We start from the raw sequence: 20,362 nt of genomic DNA on the forward strand, positions 1-20,362 counted from the left end.
AATCTAACCTCAGATACTTCCTAGCTGTGTGACCCTGGGCAAGTTACTTAACCCTTATTTCATAGGCCTTACCAATATTCTCCCTTGGAACCAATACACAGAATTAATACACAGTATTAATTCTAAGATGGAAGGTAAGGGTTTAAAATAAATGACTGTGTGCATTCAAAATATGCATATGATAAGAAAAGAATATTTGGAAGATCATTCAAGATTGAAAAAATTATAAGAATAATCAATGAGTAACTTTCTAAAGAAAGATAGAAAGACTATAATAATGTGGACAGAGTATTCTAAGGCAAAAGGTTTGAGTTGAGAGTTGAGTCTAGTTGCAGGAAGGTTGGTCAGGTCACTCTTCTATTTTGAAGTCATGACCTGAGTTGTAAAGTGCAGTGTGAATGTTGGGCCCCTTGTGAGGTTTCACTGTTATTGTATGTGAAGGTATTTCTAAAATCCTCCATCTTGAAGAGATGACCAAATAATGTATCAGAAGTCTGGTTCTGCTTGTATAAGTTTATGAAGTTCTTTTTGGCAAGGGAAATGGAATAAAAATCAGTTTATGTTCTGCCATTAGAGAAAAGAACTTATACGTTTGTGTGCATACATGAATGTGCCTGTGAGGGTGTGTTTATATCATTATATATTTTCTTCAGAGACAGAGATCAATTTTGAAGTGAAGAAGATATCTACAAAGCTGAGCCTTTTGGTGCAAGGATGTGACCCTCAAAAGGGCATGAATGAGGACTCCTGTGACTTTATTTTGAGAGAAATCTGTGACTCTAATATCAAGGTAAATAAAAATCCAAAGAGTGACTGTGAATTTTATGAAACTGCAGAGAATTTCAAACAGTATTCAGTCCTACACCAGTATCTGAAATTAACCTCAGGAAATAACTGTTTTCAGAATAATGAATACAGCAAATACTTTCCTGAAGAAGTCGAACTTTTTAAGTTGCATGAGAAACCTCCTGAAATACCCATGTATCATGGTAACCTAGGGGGAAAGACATTAGGCTCGAGTTTTGACCTCATTAGCCATCCAAAAAGTAAACATGTAGAGATATTTTCTGTGAGTTATAAAGATGGGAGATCTTTCAGTCAGAAGTCTGAACTTGATTCACATCAAAAAATCCACTGTGGAGAGAAACCTTATGAATGTAAACAGTGTGGAAAGGCTTTCACACAGAGGGGAGGTCTTGCCATACATCAGAGGATCCACACTGGAGAAAAACCTTATGAATGTAAACAATGTGGGAAGGCTTTCACAGAGAAGGGCAGTCTTGTCAGACATCAAACAGTCCACTCTGGAGAAAAACCTTATGAATGTAAACAGTGTGGAAAGGCTTTCACACTGAGGTTCAGCCTTATCACACATCAGAGAATTCACACAGGAGAGAAACCTTATGAATGTAAACAGTGTGGAAAGGCTTTCACAAATAGGGGCAGTCTTGCCAGACATCAGACAGTCCACACTGGAGAGAAACCTTATGAATGTGGCCAATGTGGAAAGACTTTCACACAGAAACTCGGTATTGCTATGCATCAGATGATCCATGCTGGAGAGAAACCTTATGAATGTAAACAATGTTCAAAGGCATTTACACGGAGAAGCTATCTTACTGCACATCAGAGAATCCATTCTGGAGAGAAACCTTATGAATGTGAACAATGTGGAAAGACTTTCAGATGGTGCGGCCTTCTTTCTGAACACCAGAGAATCCACACTGGAGAGAAACCTTGGGAATGTAAACAATGTGGAAAGACTTTCATACGGTGGTGCACTCTTGCTAAACATCAGAGAATCCACTCTGGAAAGAAACCTTATGAATGTAAGCAGTGTGGAAAGACTTTCTCACAGAGGGACCATCTTGCTGAACATCAGAGAATCCACACTGGAGAGAAACCTTTTAAATGTGCACAGTGTGGCAAGGCTTTCACACAGAGGGGAAGTCTTGCTATGCATCAGACAATCCACTCTGGAGAGAAACCTTATGAATGTAAACAATGTGGAAAGGCTTTCACACAGAGGGGCCATCTTGTTAAACATCAGACAATCCACTCTGGAGAGAAACCTTATGAATGTAAGCAATGTGGAAAGGCTTTTTCATTGAGGTCCTCTCTTGCCAGACATCAGACAATCCACACTGGAGAGAAACCTTATGAATGTAAACAATGTGGAAAAGCATTTGCATTAAAGCACAGTCTTGCTGAACATCAGAAAATCCACTCTGGAGAGAAACCTTATGAATGTAAACAATGTGGAAAGACATTTGCAGTGAAGTGTAGTCTTGCTATACATCAGAGATTCCACACTGGAGAGAAATCTTTTGAATGTAAACAGTGTGGAAAGGCTTTCACCCTGAGTGGCTCCCTTGCCAGACATCAGACAGTCCACTCTGGAGAGAAACCTTATGAATGTAAACAGTGTGGAAAGGCTTTCACCCTGAGGGGCTCCCTTGCCAGACATCAGATAATCCACACAGGAGAGAAACCTTATGAATGTAATCAATGTGGAAAGGCATTCACAGTGAGGCGCAGTCTTGTTGATCATCAGAGAATCCACACTGGAGAGAAACCTTATGAATGTAAACAATGTGGGAAGGCTTTCACACAGAGACGCAATCTTGCTGATCATCAGAGAATCCACTCTGGGGAGAAACCTTATGAATGTAAACAATGTGGAAAAGTTTTCAGGCAGAGAGGTGGCCTTGCTATGCATCAGAAAATCCACTCTGGAGAGAAACCTTATGAATGTAAACAATGTGGAAAGGCTTTCACACAGTGGGGTGGTCTTTCTAAACATCAGGCAATCCATTCTGGAGAGAAACCTTATGAATGTCAACAATGTGGGAAGGCTTTCACACAGAAGGGTGGTCTTTCTAAACATCAGGCAATCCACTCTAGAGAGAAACCTTATTAATTTAAACAATGTGGAAAGCCTTTCAGACAGAGGGGAAATCTTGCAATGCATCAGACCATCCACTTTGGAGAGAAACCTTATAAATATAAACAATGTGGAAAGGCTTTCCCACGGAGGGGCCATCTTGCTAAACATCAGAAAATCCACTCTGGAGATAAACCTTATACATATAAGCAATGTGGAAAGACTTTCACCTTGAGGAGCTCCTTACTAGACATCAGACAGTCCATACTGGAGAGAAACTTATGAACATAAACAATGTGGAAAGGCTTTCAGACAAAGCACCCCTTTTTCCTCACATCAGGTGATCCACACTGGAGAGAAATCTTGTGAATTTAAACAATGTGGAAAGGTTTTCATACAACAGAATGGGCTCTCTTGCCAGACATCAGCCAATCCAGTGTCTAGAAATCTTATATATACTGTTAAGAATGATTTTCTTAATTTCTCCTTTTTTCTTTTTTAAGAGTCAATGGAGCAAAAAGGTTTTTGTGTAAGAGTCCCCCTGCTCTGCAAACAGTCAGTTGATGAAAGGAGGGTGTCACTGATGGTTGGTAGGTAGTTGCAGGCAGTTGAAAGGGTATTTTGTCTCTGGATTCCCTGGGGAGAAGAGTGTGTGGCTCGCTCTCTTTAGGATGGCCAGTTTTTTTCTGAGAGTTGGAGATAGAGAAATGGCTTTTAAGGCCTTAACAGTCTTTTTGTTTTGTGATTAGCTTAGGCAGGTAGTTAGATAGTGGCTAAATTATAATATAATCAATGTAGAGAAGTTTAGGCCTTTGCTTGGCCCTGGCAGAGGAAGCTGCCCTTGAAGGCAGATAGATTTAGGGGTTTTTAGAACTTTTTAGTTAGGATTGGGGTCTTAGGTATTACAGATACGCTTTTATAAGATTACTCGCACTTTCCTCCTTTCTATTTTCTATCCAAAGTTTTCTATAAATAAACTTAAGTGTTTTGTGTTTACCAAATTGCTCTCCTGAACTTTTGTTCAAACTCCTACAAAAGTTTTAACCCTTCAGAGCCTGGCGAGCCAGTGAGAAGTTTGATTAATTTATTAATCTATTCCTTATAAATAATAGGAACATGTAGAGGTGTAACTATGGTGCTAGATATAATGGTATGGGTAGTAAAGGAAGTGGTGCCGATTTACCTCAGACAGCTCCCACTCCCTGAGACCTTCAATGAGATTTTACATCTCACACTTTTGGATTGTCTCTGCTTAGTCCCCTTCATGGGAATATTTTTGCTGTCCACATTGTTTTAAGGGTACCAGCTGTAGCAAGTATTTAGTTTAATCCTTATTAAGAAAAGGAAACAACTAAAAGAGAAATTAATGGAGACTAGAGGTGTATATCTTGAGGATTGGATCTTGCAATTGACTAAAACTATTGACCAACAAAATGAACTATCTCTTGCTTGACTCAATCTGCCTCTTCTACTGTTTCTAACTCTTCCCACCAAGGTAGCTAAACATAAAACACAAAAGAAATTAGATACAAATTATAGCCTTTTCCCTTTAAGAGAAGTACCAGTTTTAAATCCAAAGAACAGTAACTTTTAGGCACCAAAAACCATTTACCGCTTGGGTTATGGAAGGATTTAAATGCAGCATTCCTTCTTTTGAGAAGGATCCCATAGCTGTGAAGAGACAATATGCAGGCAATTCGATTCAACCTGGATTGATTTTTAATATCTTCTAAATGTTACTAACTTATGAGACTTATTGTGGCTCATTGGGCAGTCAAGTGGCTGGAGGTTGACCCTCATTGGGACCTTAGTGATGAAAGAAACTATGCAAGATTGTGCCAAGTTAGGGAATCAATTCTTAATGCAATGAGAGCATATTCAAATAGACCTGGTACTTGAACAAAATTTGAAAAGCTAAAGCAAGATATATGAGAAAATCTCTCACAGTTATAGAACTGGGAGGAAGATCCATAGACATATACTTAATCAGAGAAAGAGACATTAGACAATTGAGAAGGCAATTTGTAAAAAGAGTTGCAAAGTAGTCAAGGACGATTTCAAAACCAATTACCTTAACTGGATGAATATGGACCTTGATGAATTAAGGTGAGCAGCAGTTTATGTTTATAATGGGCATGAAATGAAAGATGTCAATGGTAGTGATTTTGTGGGTACATTGAGAAAGGAGATAAAAGTTTTAAAGGAAAAAATCTTCTAATTTTTTGAAAAATCTTTCATGCTACTACCCCCTCCACATGGGGCAGAAAGTGGTGCCCCTTAGACTCTATTGTTTTTGTTGATATTAACCCTTTTCAGTTGTGTCTCCCCTCCAAATAGTAGCAAAGAAGAAATGGATTTTTTTTGAATATAGTACCTCTGTGATTAATTATACCTTCTGTTGATAATGAATAGTTGATTATATTGATTGTATTTAATTATTGATTATGATAAGACTTTCCTATTAATGGATCTATACTATTTTGTTGCACTTTATTTGTGCCATAGAGTATTTTTTTCTTTCTCTCATTTTTACATTTGAAGCCCATGTAATTATATTGAAAAGATTTTTTTAACTGTTTTGGATTTTTGCAATAACCTAAGATATCCATTTGCTTAGCATATAAATGCATACCCCAAAGCTTTAGACTATGGAAACCTGCCATTTATTGATAAATGTTATGGGACTATGATTAAATATTGTGTCTGGTTCTAGGAAATAGGATAAAAGAAAAGGGAGCAGAGAATATATCTACAAAGTGCCATAGAAGCACAAATTTAACCGGAAAAGTGCCAAAAGAGCACACAGGTCAAAAAGAAACCAATCCATGTGGGATTGATGAACTTCTACATCAATATGAAAGGGCTTGAACCTAGTGTGATACTTGAGGTTGCAGCGCTCGACATATGTTAAGATGCAGGAAGGACTTCTTGAACCATACTTCTTGTAAAATACTTTCCATGAAAGTAACTAACAATCAGCTTTTCTGGCTCTCCTATCCCTGAGAAATAATGAAATATCAAATCCGGGAATGACACTTCCCTTTTTACACAAAAATGTAGTTCTTTTTTTCTCTCTTATATTATGGCAACTTCCTGTGGTCTTGACTTATAATGGGTAAATACAACATTACTGCATTTTTTCCTACAGAATTGTGGGACAAAAATTTACTTTAATTGGACCCTAATAGAAGGGTCTGTTATAACTTTATTCTTTTATTCAGAAATTTTATATACATAGTTTTTGATATTTTGCTTTTGAATTTTGAATTTTTATTTCTCCCAAAGCTTAATTTTTTCTTCTATTTTTGAAAAATTTTTGAAGCAGTAAAAGGCAGTTACAAACTAACTTATGTTTTACAAAAAACTGGTCTATCTAAAATAAAAACTATGCAAAAGTCAAGCAAACTTCATTTTACAAATCCTATTTGAACAATTCAAACAAAACTTTTTACTATGCTAAGACTTTTTCCTATCATTAATACAGAAAACCAAAACTAACTACATTAAAACTCAGTTATAATGAATCATGAAGATATGAAAAATGTATTCAAAAGCTGATTCTAATGAGCAAAGGGTTCATGGATCAGACTTCTGTATATATTTCTAATATTTCACCATTGATTTCTGAATCCTTAAATTGGATGGAACTAAAATTTTGTTGACCTTAAAAATTAAGTCTCTATTTTATCTGCAGTCTGAACGCTAGCAGACAAGTTCTAAAGATCCTTTGTAATGTCAAAGACATACTTTTAACATATAGATAAGCTTGGTGCCAATGTTCTGGAGGAAAGTTTGATCAAAGTGAGGAAGGACTTTGAAGTGAGTCTTTCCTGGACACCCTGCAGTACTATTATGTTGCTATCCATTCCTTTATTTTGTAAGTGGCTGTCAACTTTATTGTCATTATTGTCTGTTGTTAAGCTTGTTTGATTGACATCTTGCAAACCCCCAGTCCTTGAAACCGATAATAAACAGTGCAGCTTGCTCAGCCTACTCTCTGATTCCTGAGTGCTGAACTGGTAACAGGACACTGAAGTTTTTTCTGTGTTCCTTGTCTCTGCTCCTATGTCTCACTCTCTCTAGTTCTTACTCTTTACTCATTGCTTTCCCAGTCTTCAGCTTCCCTCCACAGGTGATCAAACCCACAGGAGAATTTTATGAAGAGGTTGGACCACTTCAGGTGCAAGTTTCTGGCCCCAGAAATTCCACTCCACACATCTACCTTTTAACATTTTATTCACTTCTCCCTGAGAACACTCAGGGCTCTGTAGTTTGGCCTTCCTTCTTGGTAAGAGGGGAGAGGAAACAGGTAATTGCTTAAACTTGGGATTCCATTTTTAAATTGATGTGGATTCCCAAACATTAAGGAGACTTCTGCCTCAGCAACAATTAGTCTTTGCTTCAGTAGTGGAATCATTTTTCAATAAATATTCCAATTAATCTGTGGTCAGTAATCCTGTCTTTTCACTTCACAGATTTCTTTTGGAGTTTGACCTTCCCCTAATCTCTCTGCAAATGGTCTAGGCTGGAGTGGAGTTGTGGAGGAGGTGGGGAAAAGGGCCAAAGGGAAGATCAGAGTCTCCCTATTTTAGTTTCCTCCAAAACTCTTTTCTTTATACAGTTTAAATAATTTATTAGTGGACAATCCATCAATTCCATTTTGTCAATTCCTACCTTTAGCAGAGCAACAAACAATTCCTTTGGAAGTATTCTGTATTTATTTACTTTCCCTTTTTTCTTTTCACATTCAAATTCTGCTACTCCTACAGCAGTTTTCAATAGCAACAGGTTGATAGTTTTGAGCCTGATGTCCCAAAATAAAATTCTAACATTGTAATGTGGATAATTTACCTAACTCTTTTTGAAGACTTTCCAAAACTTGTGAAGGTTCTCCTTTCTTTTTTTCACTCTATCTCCCCAATTTCCTCACTGGCTGGTATAATTAGCCATGACATCCTCCCCTCTCTCTCTCTTTTTTTTTTTTTTTGGTTATTGCACAACAACTTATTGTACAGCAAGATCCCATCCTTGTTGCCAGTCTGTAACTTGAAGGTGTTATGTATGCAGCTTTTAGCTTCTTTAGTCTTTATTTTCAGCATGTCCCCAAGAAAACTCATATATATATATATATATTTTTTTTTTAACCTAATCACCTTATATAAGGGTTGCAATACCTGGAAATGGGATCTCCAATGACCCTATAAGCCTCTGAGCATAAATTTTACATTTTGAGAGGGACTTTGAATTTTTATAGGATTTTTTCCCATCCCTTCCATTACCTTTAGCCTGTAAATCCCTGCTTTTTCTACTGTCTCTGGCAGCTTTTGTAAGGTGGGAAAAAGGGTTATTTTTTAAAGGGTTGGACTTGAATATCTAAGAGTGGTCATCAGGAATTTAATTAATTCCAAAGAGATTTATTTACAAAATATAGAAAGAATAAGAGAGAGGATAGGGTAAGATATCTAGCCAAGGCACTAAGTAATTTACTCCCAGCCCCTCTAGGCAGGGAGAATTTGTTTCAGCCAGCCTTGCCAAAGCCAAGGACCTGGGAAGTGTCTCTCAAGAGGATAGGCCTTTCCTGAGTCTGGTCTCTTCAGAGAAAAGCCAACAGTGAAGAGTCAGCTTTTTCCACTCACCACATGTCAGTCCAATCAGCAGATCTTTCTGCTCTTCTTTATCAGCCTCAGCTCGAAAACACAAAGAATTCAATTCTCACAGGAAGTAACAGCTCCTTTTAAAGACATTTTCTCTTGCATCACTTCCTGTGCCTTCCCCTAATTCTATGTCTACCAATCACTGTTAACGCTGCTCTAGGACTGCCTAGAAGGCAGTCAGTCAATTCTTATTCATCATCCACTATCACACACGTGGGTCATAGACCTCCCACTTCATGCTTAAGAGGGATATTTGTACTTTTGGTGATTAGATCTAAATGGGCAGATCTTCATATTTAACTTTTAAGTACCATGTTTATACTTATGAGGATTAAATCTAAAAATAGTCAGGGGTTACAATTTAATCTTCACAATCAGGGGAGAGTTAAGTATTTTCATTGCTATAATGAAGGGAGAATTAAATTTTATACCAGATCAAGATTTAGTCAACCTGCCAAGTTAGCATATCAGAGGCTCTTAGGTTACTTCCCTTATGTTGGTGTGAGATAACTTATTAATCAATAACGTATTCATCATCAACTTAAGAATCAGTTTTAACAACCAACTCATTTGGTCATTTGGGATGCGGAATGTTCATCTCAAAATTCCATAACCCAAATGAGTCTTGTTTTGCAGGGCTGATTGCCCTACCCACTTAAATGACTTCTTAAAGTCTTACAAATCTAAAGTTAAAATGTTTCTCTTTAACTTTCCCATACAGTAAATACCAATTCTATATTTTTCTTTATTGTCTCTCACCTACTTATTTTAGTCTTCAAGTACTCTCATCATTCTACCATAGATGTAACTGAAAAGATTTTATCCCAAACTGTTACAATTTATTTTTTTTTTCTGAGAGTCCTACAGGCAAAAATATCCCCTCCTTTTTCTAGTGAGGAAATAAGATAGTCCTTGAATTCCAATGAAAACCAATTAGACACTTGCTCCTTCTGGGAGTCAGAAAAGGGTTAATAAGTTTGCAGGCAGTTTTAACTTCTTAGTAGCACTATCTTAAACCTGTCTTTCTTGTGATTTCTTATGGCTCCATATCCCAATTGTTTGCAGTACTGGGAGTTTCACTTTATTAATATAACTTTCTTTTAGCCTTCACAACTCAGACTATTACATATTTGAAACTTTCACATTACATCCCTCCCAATGGATTTTAATTAAGAGCCCCACAACTTTTCATATGGACTTTGATGAAAGTCTGTTAACCTGTTTCCTTCATTTTCTAATGTTAATTCCTCTCCCCTTCTTCTACTTGCTTTTCCACCATCATTATTCAGATAAACTTAGTCTGAAAACATTTCCCTTCAAACCTTTGCTTAAAGCAGAATCACATTCAATATTGTCCTCCCCATTTTCACATATCTACTTACATTATTCATACAGCATATCCTTCTCCATATGTCTTTCATATGCTTATTCAACACCTCTCTTACCAGCTACCACTTGCTTCTGCCATCACTAAACTTAACTTCTATCAGGTATTCTGTCACCTGCTTTTTGTGGTTCAGAAGAGCCCTGATTATCATTACATATTATTTTATACAATTTGCCTCAAAAATTAATTTTGTTCATGGTACTTCATAAATTATTTGTGTTTATACAAAATCACATGCTAACAAATTGCATCACAACACGTGTTTATACTAAACAATGAAATCATTCTTGTCCAGAGTATATGCTTGGTAAGAATTTATATATCCCAATCAGTTACAACAAATATTTACAAATTCAGAAATCCTTTAGCAATATTACAAACTCTTAATACCTGTTCCATTCCACATTTATAGACTTACAAATTTAAAACTTTTTTCATACTTAAAACATTTTCACCTGTTGCTTGCTTCATATATATTAATATAACATCGTCACATTCTCATTTGTAAACCCAAATTTGGATTATACAGAATTTTCTCTATATTACATCACATTTTTTTTCTTCTAAGCTGGTACTTAATTCTTATACATTTACAATTTATTAAACCCTCATTTTCATTAAGCAGCCAGAAGAACACTTATAAGAACTTTGCTTCTCATCTGCCTCTTTAAAGTAAATTCCTTCACCATTTAGGCCATCTACCCATTACATGGATTAAAGAATAAATTCTATTCCCAATTTCAGTTGACTCAAACAACAAACTTTTTTTGGTTTTTGGTTTTTTTTTCCCATTAGAATTAATTTATTTAGTCAATTTAGAACATTACTCCTTGGTTACAATAATCACATTATTTCCCTCCCTCCCCTCCACCCACTCTTCCTGCAACCAACGTGCAATTTCATTGGGTATTACTTGTCCTTGATCAGAACCTATTTCCATACTGTTGTTTGCACTAGGATGTTCATTTTGAGTCTACATCCTCAACCATATCCCTTCAACCCACGTAATTCAAGGAGTTGTTTTTCTTCAGTGTTTTTACTCCTACTGTGTTTCCTCTGGATGTGGATAGTGGTTTTCCTCGTAGGTTCCTCCAAGTTGTTCAGGGTCATTGCATTGCCACTAATGGAGAAGTTCATTACATTCAATTGTACCACAGTGTATCAATCTCTGTGTACGATGCTCTCCTGGTTCTGCTCCTCTCACTCTGCATCAGTTGATTCCTAGAGGTTGTTCCAGTTCAAATGGAATTCCTCCAGTTTTTTATTCCTTTAAGCCCAATATTCCATCACCAACATATACCACAATTTGTTCAGCCATTCCCCAATTAAAGGGCATCCCCTCATTTTCCAATTTTTGGCCTCCACAAAAAGCGCAGCTATGAATATTCTTATACATGTCTTTTTCCTTATTATCTCTGGGGTACAAACCCAGCAGTGCTATGGCTGGATCAAAGTGCAGACAGTCTTTTATTGCCCTTTGGGCATAGTTCCAAATTGCCCTCCAGAATGGTTGGATCAATTCACAACTTTACTAGCAATGAATTAATGTCCCAACTTTGCCATATCCCCTCCAGCATTCATTATTTCCTTTGCTGTCATGTTAGCCAATCTGCTAGGTGTGAGGTGATACCTCAGAGTAAATGACAAACATTTTAGATATATCCAAACATTCAAATCTCAAGCCTTGTTAATTTTACATCTCCATGAGGATAGGCAATTCTCTCATCATTAAGTTTTGTCCAGAATCGAACTAATCTGGAATCTTATAAAACGGAAAGACAATTTTCAACTGATTCATTTTATAGCTATTTCATGAAATTTCACAGATACATTTCAGATTCATTTGTGATTTTCCATATATAAAATCATTTATTAACACCATTAAAAAATCCAATCGAATCATGGGATCAAATCTCCCTTTACTTATTCTCATCTTCCATCTACCCTGCTTCAGTGGCCACTTGGAGAGTGTAACCGTGAAAATGTGGGTTTCAAGACTGAATTGCCAAAACTGTAAAGATAATTTTTAGTGTCTTGATTTAAAGAAAAAATAAGTGGTTGCCATGGGAAAATTCCCAAATATGAAAATACCCAAGTCAGCTGGGTTTTATGGAGATTTTAATTAATACAAATGAAGGAATTAAGGGAAGAGAGAGAGAGAAGAGAGAAAAATAGTAGGAAGGGCCTACGCCAAATGGCCTAGGCCTGAGCCTTAAGATAGACTAGTCAGTCTTTTATCACTCACCACAAGATTGTCCCAAGCAAAACTCCAGTCCTTCACTGAAATCCTCAACTCCTGAACTGAGTTCAGAGACCCAGCTCTTCCAACTAACTCCAAACTCCAACTAAGTTCAGAGAACCAGCTCTGAACTCCTGACCTCCTTTCAAAGAGAATTTTCTCTTATGTCACCTCCCCTAAATTTTCACATCTACCAATCACAGTAGACACTTTTTCCCCAGGACTGTCCATTCTTAGTTCACATCTTAGGGACTTCACTGCCTGCTTCTTGAATTCCTTTTTCTGAGATAGAATTACTTAAGTATTCTATTTTCCCTTTGTCCATATCTTCTGATATTTCACATCTCTTTGGTAAGCTTGCCCTTTGTAAGTTGCTTGACCTTTTAGTGATTAATTTAACCTTTATAGGTACTGAGTACCTTTTTGTATTAGATCTAAAAATAGACCACCTAGCTTAGGGTTTTTGCTTCACTATAAGTATGAGTTGGGGACTTTTCATTGTTCAGTAAGGAATTTGCAACTTTATCTTCCCCTAAGGCACTGTCTGAGCAGGGTGGAGTAATTTTTAAAGTTCTCAATACATTCCTGACCAAGTACCTGCATTATTTAAAATGGGGAATAGCTTAACCAAATCTTCTAAGGTATAGTCTGAGCAGTTTTAAGATTCACAAGAGTCAAGTGTAAGGAACAACAAGGAGATCAGGATAACTGGATCCTGAAAATGTGGAAGGAAATAATGGGGGAAGATGGAGCTGCAGGAGGAACAGAAAATGGCAAACAGAGGTTCTGTGACTTTTTCCCATATCATACAAGAAGACTGTCTTGAGTCTATTAACTCAGAAAGTGTCAGTTTCTTCCTTCCCAAGTCTAGGCATCAACTTCCATCCATTGTGTCTCTTAGCTGCCTCTTCATGGAAAAGACCTTTGCATCCTTGAGGAAGCTGCAAACAGGGCATATAACAGGAGAGACTACTCTTTGTTTCCAAGAATGGAAGGAAGATGAAAAGAGGAAGTCCTAGAGAAAACAATTCTTGCAACAACATATAAATTGGATGAGTCTATTGGTAACCAATGAGTAGGGTGGCAGAATGCATGAGAAAGCATAACCAGACAATTTGTTTATAAGAAAGAGACTTGACAGAAAGATTGCCAAAGCATATAGAGTTCTTACAGGAAAATAGTGGGAAGGAGCCTGAGGTGGATGAGGTAATCAGTCCAAGCGAGAGTAAGGAAATGTTGAGAATTTAGGAAAAAGTTAAACGGTTCATTGAAAAGACACACCCAGAAAAAGTTGCAACAAGTCTTGATTTGGAACTGTGATGACATTTGTTTCATACATTATTGAAATGTTCTAAAAGGGAGGAAGAAACAAACTTCCATGGGAAAGTATTTGTTCAAACAGCCTCTATGTGAAATCGAGGAAAGTGTGGAAAACAACCAAAATTCAATGAAGAAGATGATAAGTAAAAAAATAGCAATTAAGCTTAGCAATAAAGTTACATATCAAAAGTAATGTGTAAGGCCAGTTTTCCATTTTAAATGTTGCATTATGTGTGTAGACAGTAAATTATGTTAAGCAATAGCCCACAAAATGAAAACCTCTGCCAGTATCTTGGCCTGACCTTGAAGGTAAATAGCATTTCATGAACAAGTTTATTTCTTTACATTCTTTCTTAACTATAAATATATTTATTTGTTATTTATAAAGTACATTTTTGTATAGTATATCAAACAAAAAATGCATGTGTTTTTTTTATTAATTGCATTTTCATTCATTTAAATGAGGAAATTCGATTTGAGTCAGGAGTAAATTGAGTTACAAGGTTGGACATGGAATGAATTAAACTCATGTGACAAGGTACCACCTTGTATTAGAAAAATGCAAGCTATAGCCATAAAGCAAAGAAAAGAAATCAAGGGAATAAGCATGGACAAAGTGAAAATAGAATACTTAAGTAATTCTATCTCAGGAAAAGGAATTCAAGAAGCAGCCAGTGAAGTCCCTAAGAAAAAATTTGCAGGGCCAGATATATTCACAAATGAATTCTATCAAACATTTAAAGAAAAATGAATCCCAGAAATATATATTGGGGAAAATAAGAAAAGAATAGTTCTATGAAATTCTTTTTCCACTACAAATATGATTCTGATATCTATGTCAGGAGGACCAAAAACATACCAAGAAAACAACATATGAATTTCCTTAAGGAATACTGATGCAAAAATCTTCAATAAGCAAAGAGACTATAGCACTATATGACAAGGTTATTCACCATAACCAGGTGGGATTTTTACCAGGGATGCAAGGCTGGTTTAATGTTAGGAAAACCATCAACGTAATTGACCCTATCAATAATCAAACAAAAAGAAAGCACACAATTATCTCAATAGATGCAGAAAAAAACCCTTTGACAAAATACAACCCCCATCCTATTAAAACACTAGAAAGCAAAGGAATAAAAAGGGGCTTGCATTAAAATAATAAGTAGCGCTTATTTAAAACCATGAGAAAGTATCATCTGCAATGGGGATAGTTAGAAGCCTACTCCAATAAGATCAGGAGTTGTAAAAATAAAATGACGAGTGTAAAAATAAATGGGCAGAAACTATGCTAATATAGGTTTAAAACTGTTTAGATATTTTTGATAGATATAATCAAAAGTATCTTTAGTAATAAAGTGAAGTGAAACTCATATGTGAACTTCCCATCAGGGCCACATGCTAGGATGCTAAAGAGACTCTTGTTATAAAAAATAAAATATTTATTGAAATATATAAGGATAAAAGGATTTCTAATTCTAAGGGATTCTAACTCCTCCCAAATAAACTCCCTGGCTCCACAAGGAACTGCTTCGTCTGTGTTTCACAGGCTACACTAATCCTTCCTGATCTGACTAACCCAAATTTTTACCATTCTAAATAAACTAACAATAAAATTATCCTTATAATTCTTAACTTTGCCTCTAAGTTATAAAATAACAAAGGCTAGCTGGTTGAGTCTCAACAAGAATCAAATTAGGACTCTAAGCCTTAACAGACTCAGACTCAGAGTCCAAACCAAAGACGAGGGTTTTCTTTGGTCTTCTCAGAGTTAAATTAATCTATAATAACTACAATAGATAGTCAGTAGTGTTTCCCACATGGGAAAAAGAAAATACTAAGCTTCTTCAGGTCTTTCTCTCCTTTCCTTCTACCTTAGACAGGAGAGAGACTCTCTGGGAGAGTGACTGCCAAATGCCAGAGTTCAACTCTCAGAGAGACTAACTGTCAGAGAAAAATGGTTACAACTGTCAACATTTGAAATTGACACACTCTCTCAGCTCTGCTTCAAGCTCTAATTCTTTCTCACAGCAGCTTCTTCACTGCTTATCTCTAAACTAATAAAACTATAGCAGTCCATCCAGCGGTTGCTATATAATTTTTCTTTGTGGGATATAACTTGAGAAGGAGGAAGGAGCCTGAGGAAGATGGGTGATAAATAAAGAATCAAAGACAAGTTAATTGATATGGAGAGAGGTGCAGGCCCTTGATAATATTTTCCTTAGAAAATTAATTAAAGGAAAATATGAGAAATAAGAGGACACGTGGAAGTAAGAATTCAGAGATAGAAAGCACGTGGCCAAAGAGTGGTGCTAGGAAAGATAAAGAGAGAAGAAAGAGCTCCAAGGTTACAGGAAATCAATAGAGAAAGCAGAGCCCCTCACTCGCATTTATTGAGGTGTAGATTGGGAGGTCTTCAATGAATATGGAACAAAGCATAGTTGATTCACATTGGTTGAAATGGTAATGATGACAACTTCTAGGCATGGATAAATCTAACCCAAGATTTGCAAATGAGTTTGGCTCCACGCCAAATGTTAATGAGTTTGCCCTGAACAAAGGCAGCATGGCCAAGTCAAGAGCCTAGCTCCCAAATCATACACTGACTATCAAGAGGCCTGGTAATACAATATTATTACATTAATCATACTATCATGCCTTGTATGTTACAAAAACGATACTTATTTCCTAATATCCTTATAGAGTGAAGCAAGGATGCTTATTATCATGACTATTGTTTAATATTGTACTAGAAATACTAGCTTTATCAATATGAGAAGAAAAATAAATTGAAGAAATTGAAGCAGGCAGTAAGGAAACTAAAGTATCACTCTTTGCAGATTGTAGGATGGTAAATTTAGAGAATCCTAGAAAATCAACTAAAAAACTAGTTGAAATAATCACTGTAGCATAGTTGCAGGTTACACAATAAACCCACATAAATCATCAGCATTTCTATAGATTTCCAATAAAACCCAGCAGCAAGAGTTAGAAAGAGAAATTGCATTGAAAATCACTCCAGACAGTAGAAAATACTTGGGAAACTATTTGTCAAGATGAACATAGCAACGATATGAACAAAATTACAAAACACTTTTCACACAAATATAGTTAGATCTAAGCAACTAAAAACTATAAATTGCTCTTGGTTAAGCCAAGCTAATATAAGGAAAATGACAATCTTAACGGAATGAATTTTCTTATTCAATGTGATAGGAGTCAAAGTATGGAAAAACCAAGTTTATAATATTAGAAAAAATAATAACAAAATTCATCTGGAAGAAAAAAAGATCCATATCAAGGGAAGGATGGTGGCCTAGTGATAGCAGATGTTAAACTATAGTATAAAGTAGTAATCATCAAAATAATATGTTATTGGCTAAGAAATAGAAGGGCATATTAATGATATAGCTTCAGGATAAATGACCTCAGCAATCTAGTATTTGATAAACCCAAAGATACCAACTGCCTTTATGACAAAAACTACTGGGAAACTGGAAAACAGTATGGTTAAAATGAGATATAGATCAATATCTCACACTCTATGCTAAAATAAGGCCAAAATGGGTATCTGATTTAAACTTAAAGAGGGATATTATAAGTAAATTAGGAAAATATAGAATATTTTTCTGTTGGACCTATGGAGAAGGGAAGAATTTATGGCCAAACAAGAGTGTTACATTTATTTGTGGTTGAGACTAAAATATATTAATTAGGTGGTTACCAGGGATTTAATTTCTAAATCCCAAAATGAATTACTAAAGTAAATGGAATTTATGGTAGTTTATATACAATAGATATTAAAGAATGATAGAGAAGGAGAGAGAGACAACATCTGCTTCCTCTGAGCCAACTAGAAACTCTAAGGCCCTAATCAGGGAAAAAGTCTCAAGATGATGGGCCTTTCCTGGAGGCTTCATGCCTCCAGAAAGGTGGGGTTACTAAGTCAGTCTTTCACTCACCAACAATGACCATATAAATGGAAAGAAGTCTGGGGTCTCCTACCCTAGTTCCTCCAGGTGTCCAGTTCCTCCAGTCCAACACCGAGTCAGAGAATCATCCATCCAATTCAATCTTGAATTGAATGATCTTCTTTGGCCTCTGGTCCCTTTTTAAAGATCTTTTTTTCTTGTGTCACCTCCCCTAAATTCCACATCTACCAATCACAGCAGACGCTTTTCTCCAGGACTGCCCACTCTTCAGTTCATACCTTCTTTGGTTAGATTATATTTTGGGGGGTTACTTAACACCTTTTTTGGTTAGTTCACCTTTTGTAGTTACTGAATACCTTTTTATAGTTCAAATGGGTAGATCTACTTAAAATACTAAGTTATCACCTTTTGGGGATTGAAATGATTGTGAATTACAATTCAATCTTCACAATAAAGGAAGAGCTAAGTATCATCATTGTTATAATCAGGAGATAGCTAAATCCAATCTTCATAATAGACAGAGCATTACAAGATGTAAAATGAATAATTTTGACTTCATTAAATTACCAAGTTTATGTATAAACAACAAAAAAAAAGAAACCAAGATTAGAAGGGTGTAGCTCTCTCTGAGGTGAGAGAAGCCACAAGGTAGGAAGATAGAGACAGGATAGAAGTTTTGATACCACGAGGGAAGTGACGGAGTCCTAATAGAGATATGAGGTGTTCAGGATGAGTCTTTATTAATTATCAATGAGCCACAGCTAAGCTCTGATCAAAGGACCAATTCTGTAGGCTTTTCCAGTCCTGAGATCCATACCACGCAGGTCAGAGAGGTGAATAGAGAAAGATTAAAGATGGAGCTTGGCCAGAGGCCAAGCTCCTGCAAGGACAGCCATCAGGTAGCCTGAAAGAGAAGGAGAGCAGAGAGCAGAGGGCAGAGAGCAGAGAGAGAGAAGGCGGAGCCAGCTGGGCTAGATATAGTTTTTGATATGCAAATATACACAGTACATAGGGATGATTCTCATTGGTCAATGACAAGGCATAGGTGTGGTTTCTCTTAACCAGGTGAGAACAAAGAAACCTGTTTTCCCGCCTAACCTGGGAGAAGCTGGGGTCAAGGGTCATAGGCCTTCCCAGCCATGAGCACTACTGAGCATGCCCAAGACTGAGCAATCTGCACATACTGTGTTTCCCTTGCCCATAGCCAGGGGGCGGACTGCTACATCTCCCCCTTTTTGTTTTACACACAAATGAATAGTGTAATATCAAAATGTAGCAACATTACAGCATTAACAAATACAAACACTCTGGTGCATAATCATATTCTGATACAGAGATGAAAAACCCATCCTGATTGTATAACTTAGATATCCCAATCAAGAATGCACATCAGCATAAACTGATTCAGTGATCAATCTTAAAAATTCCCAAACTGATCTTTCTATCTGTCTGTCTGCATTTCAAGATCAATGCAACAGTCTTAGTAGATATAAAAATGTTAAGAAAATAATTTCCACGCTACTGATCCTGATCTAATGAGGTAGAGCTCCATGGTTCACATGACAGGTGCAATAATCAAACATGCCACCATTCACAGTCTGGACTATCAGAAGTTGTCAGCCTTTTCAACAGTTAGCAAAATACTATCCCTGGAGATGAAGGATAAGTCCTTCCTTTCTCTCGTCCTGATACTGCATCTTGGGGATCTTTCCGTGCTCACTGCCAGATGCCTGCCACATAGGAAACTGGTTGGTAGCTCGATGCCAGGACATCCAGCGACTGAGGGTGTCAGTACGCCATGTCTCTGCATTTCCCAACCTCAAACATCCATTTCACATGGAAAGTGTAATCGTGGCTGAGGCTGCCTGGTCCATAATGAAAGATTCATTATGATTCCCCTTACATGCAATCAGACATCACTCTCCAGTATGGTCATCTGAAAATTAACAATTGCTGTCATGTTCTCATGTTCACCGACTGTTAGGTGACTGTAATTCTAGAAATCTTTGCACCTTCATAATTCTGGATCAGAGCATTAACAGTACTTTCCTTGTACTTAAAATTCTGGCCTTAATAGTGTAAAAGAAAAAAATCAAGGTTGATCAATCAAGAGTGACTTTAAAAAGTTTCCTCTAAAAATATAAATACTGATCTCTATAAGATTCCTCTCCCTTTTCTTTTTGTTTGTGTGTTGGGAGAGATCCCTTCAAAGAAAAACATCCTCTCTTAACAATTCTGGAGGATCATGTTATCACATGTCAAATGATCTCAGAAAATTGATCCTGGGAACCTGATCCCAAAATTAATACAAGATTCTCTTGGCTCACTGTCTATGTGGTATCTTTGAAACTGAGCCAATGTAAAATATCAGAACTTACATTCCCAATGATTTCTAATTCCTGATCTAAATAGATCAAAATTCGCCTTGTATATGAACATAATTTTGCACCAATACAGGCTTTGCAAAAACATCAATACATCAATCACAGTGCAATTTTTTAACAAATACCAATATTCCCATCCATTTTACATTCTCAATTGTAACTTAAATAACCATGATGGTGATAATGAAGTAATATTTCAAGTTCTGACTGCATATTCCTTATGTCATCCTTATTTTAAATCTCTGCTTGTATAAATAAACCCATCAATATGGTAACCAAGCCTATACCATTACCAATATTTGCAAGATTCATTCCACCAAACCAATGTTTGGGTAAATAGAAGCTTAAGTTGTTTCCCATGTAGAAACAATTTCTACAGTTTCTTGTACCTACAGCATTTGACATAGCTTTTTCATTCCTAATTGTCAGTGAATAATATTCAATGTGCTTTTTCTGCAAGCTTATCTGTGCCTATTGTGTCATGTTTTTAATCCATACTCCAAAACAGTAAAACTTAGATTATACTTTGCCCTTGCTCCATGTTTTTTGTGCAATAATAATT

The 20,362-nt window shown here is 36.4% G+C and overlaps 1 protein-coding gene across 5 annotated transcripts in view; it reads left to right on the top strand.

Annotated features, from left to right (window-relative positions):
- LOC100030288 (zinc finger protein 420-like) overlaps positions 1-20,051 on the top strand; it is a 94,140-nt gene extending 74,089 nt beyond the window's left edge. For all 5 annotated transcript variants that reach the window (XM_056813482.1, XM_056813485.1, XM_056813481.1 and 2 more), the window contains one exon: positions 654-20,051. In XM_056813482.1, coding sequence (XP_056669460.1) covers positions 654-2,920 — 2,267 coding nt within the window. In that variant the 3' untranslated portion in view covers positions 2,921-20,051. The remainder of the gene's footprint in view (positions 1-653) is intronic.
- Positions 20,052-20,362: the final 311 nt, after the last annotated feature.

Source organism: Monodelphis domestica, chromosome 1, assembly GCF_027887165.1.
Source record: "Monodelphis domestica isolate mMonDom1 chromosome 1, mMonDom1.pri, whole genome shotgun sequence".
NCBI lineage: Eukaryota > Metazoa > Chordata > Mammalia > Didelphimorphia > Didelphidae > Monodelphis > Monodelphis domestica.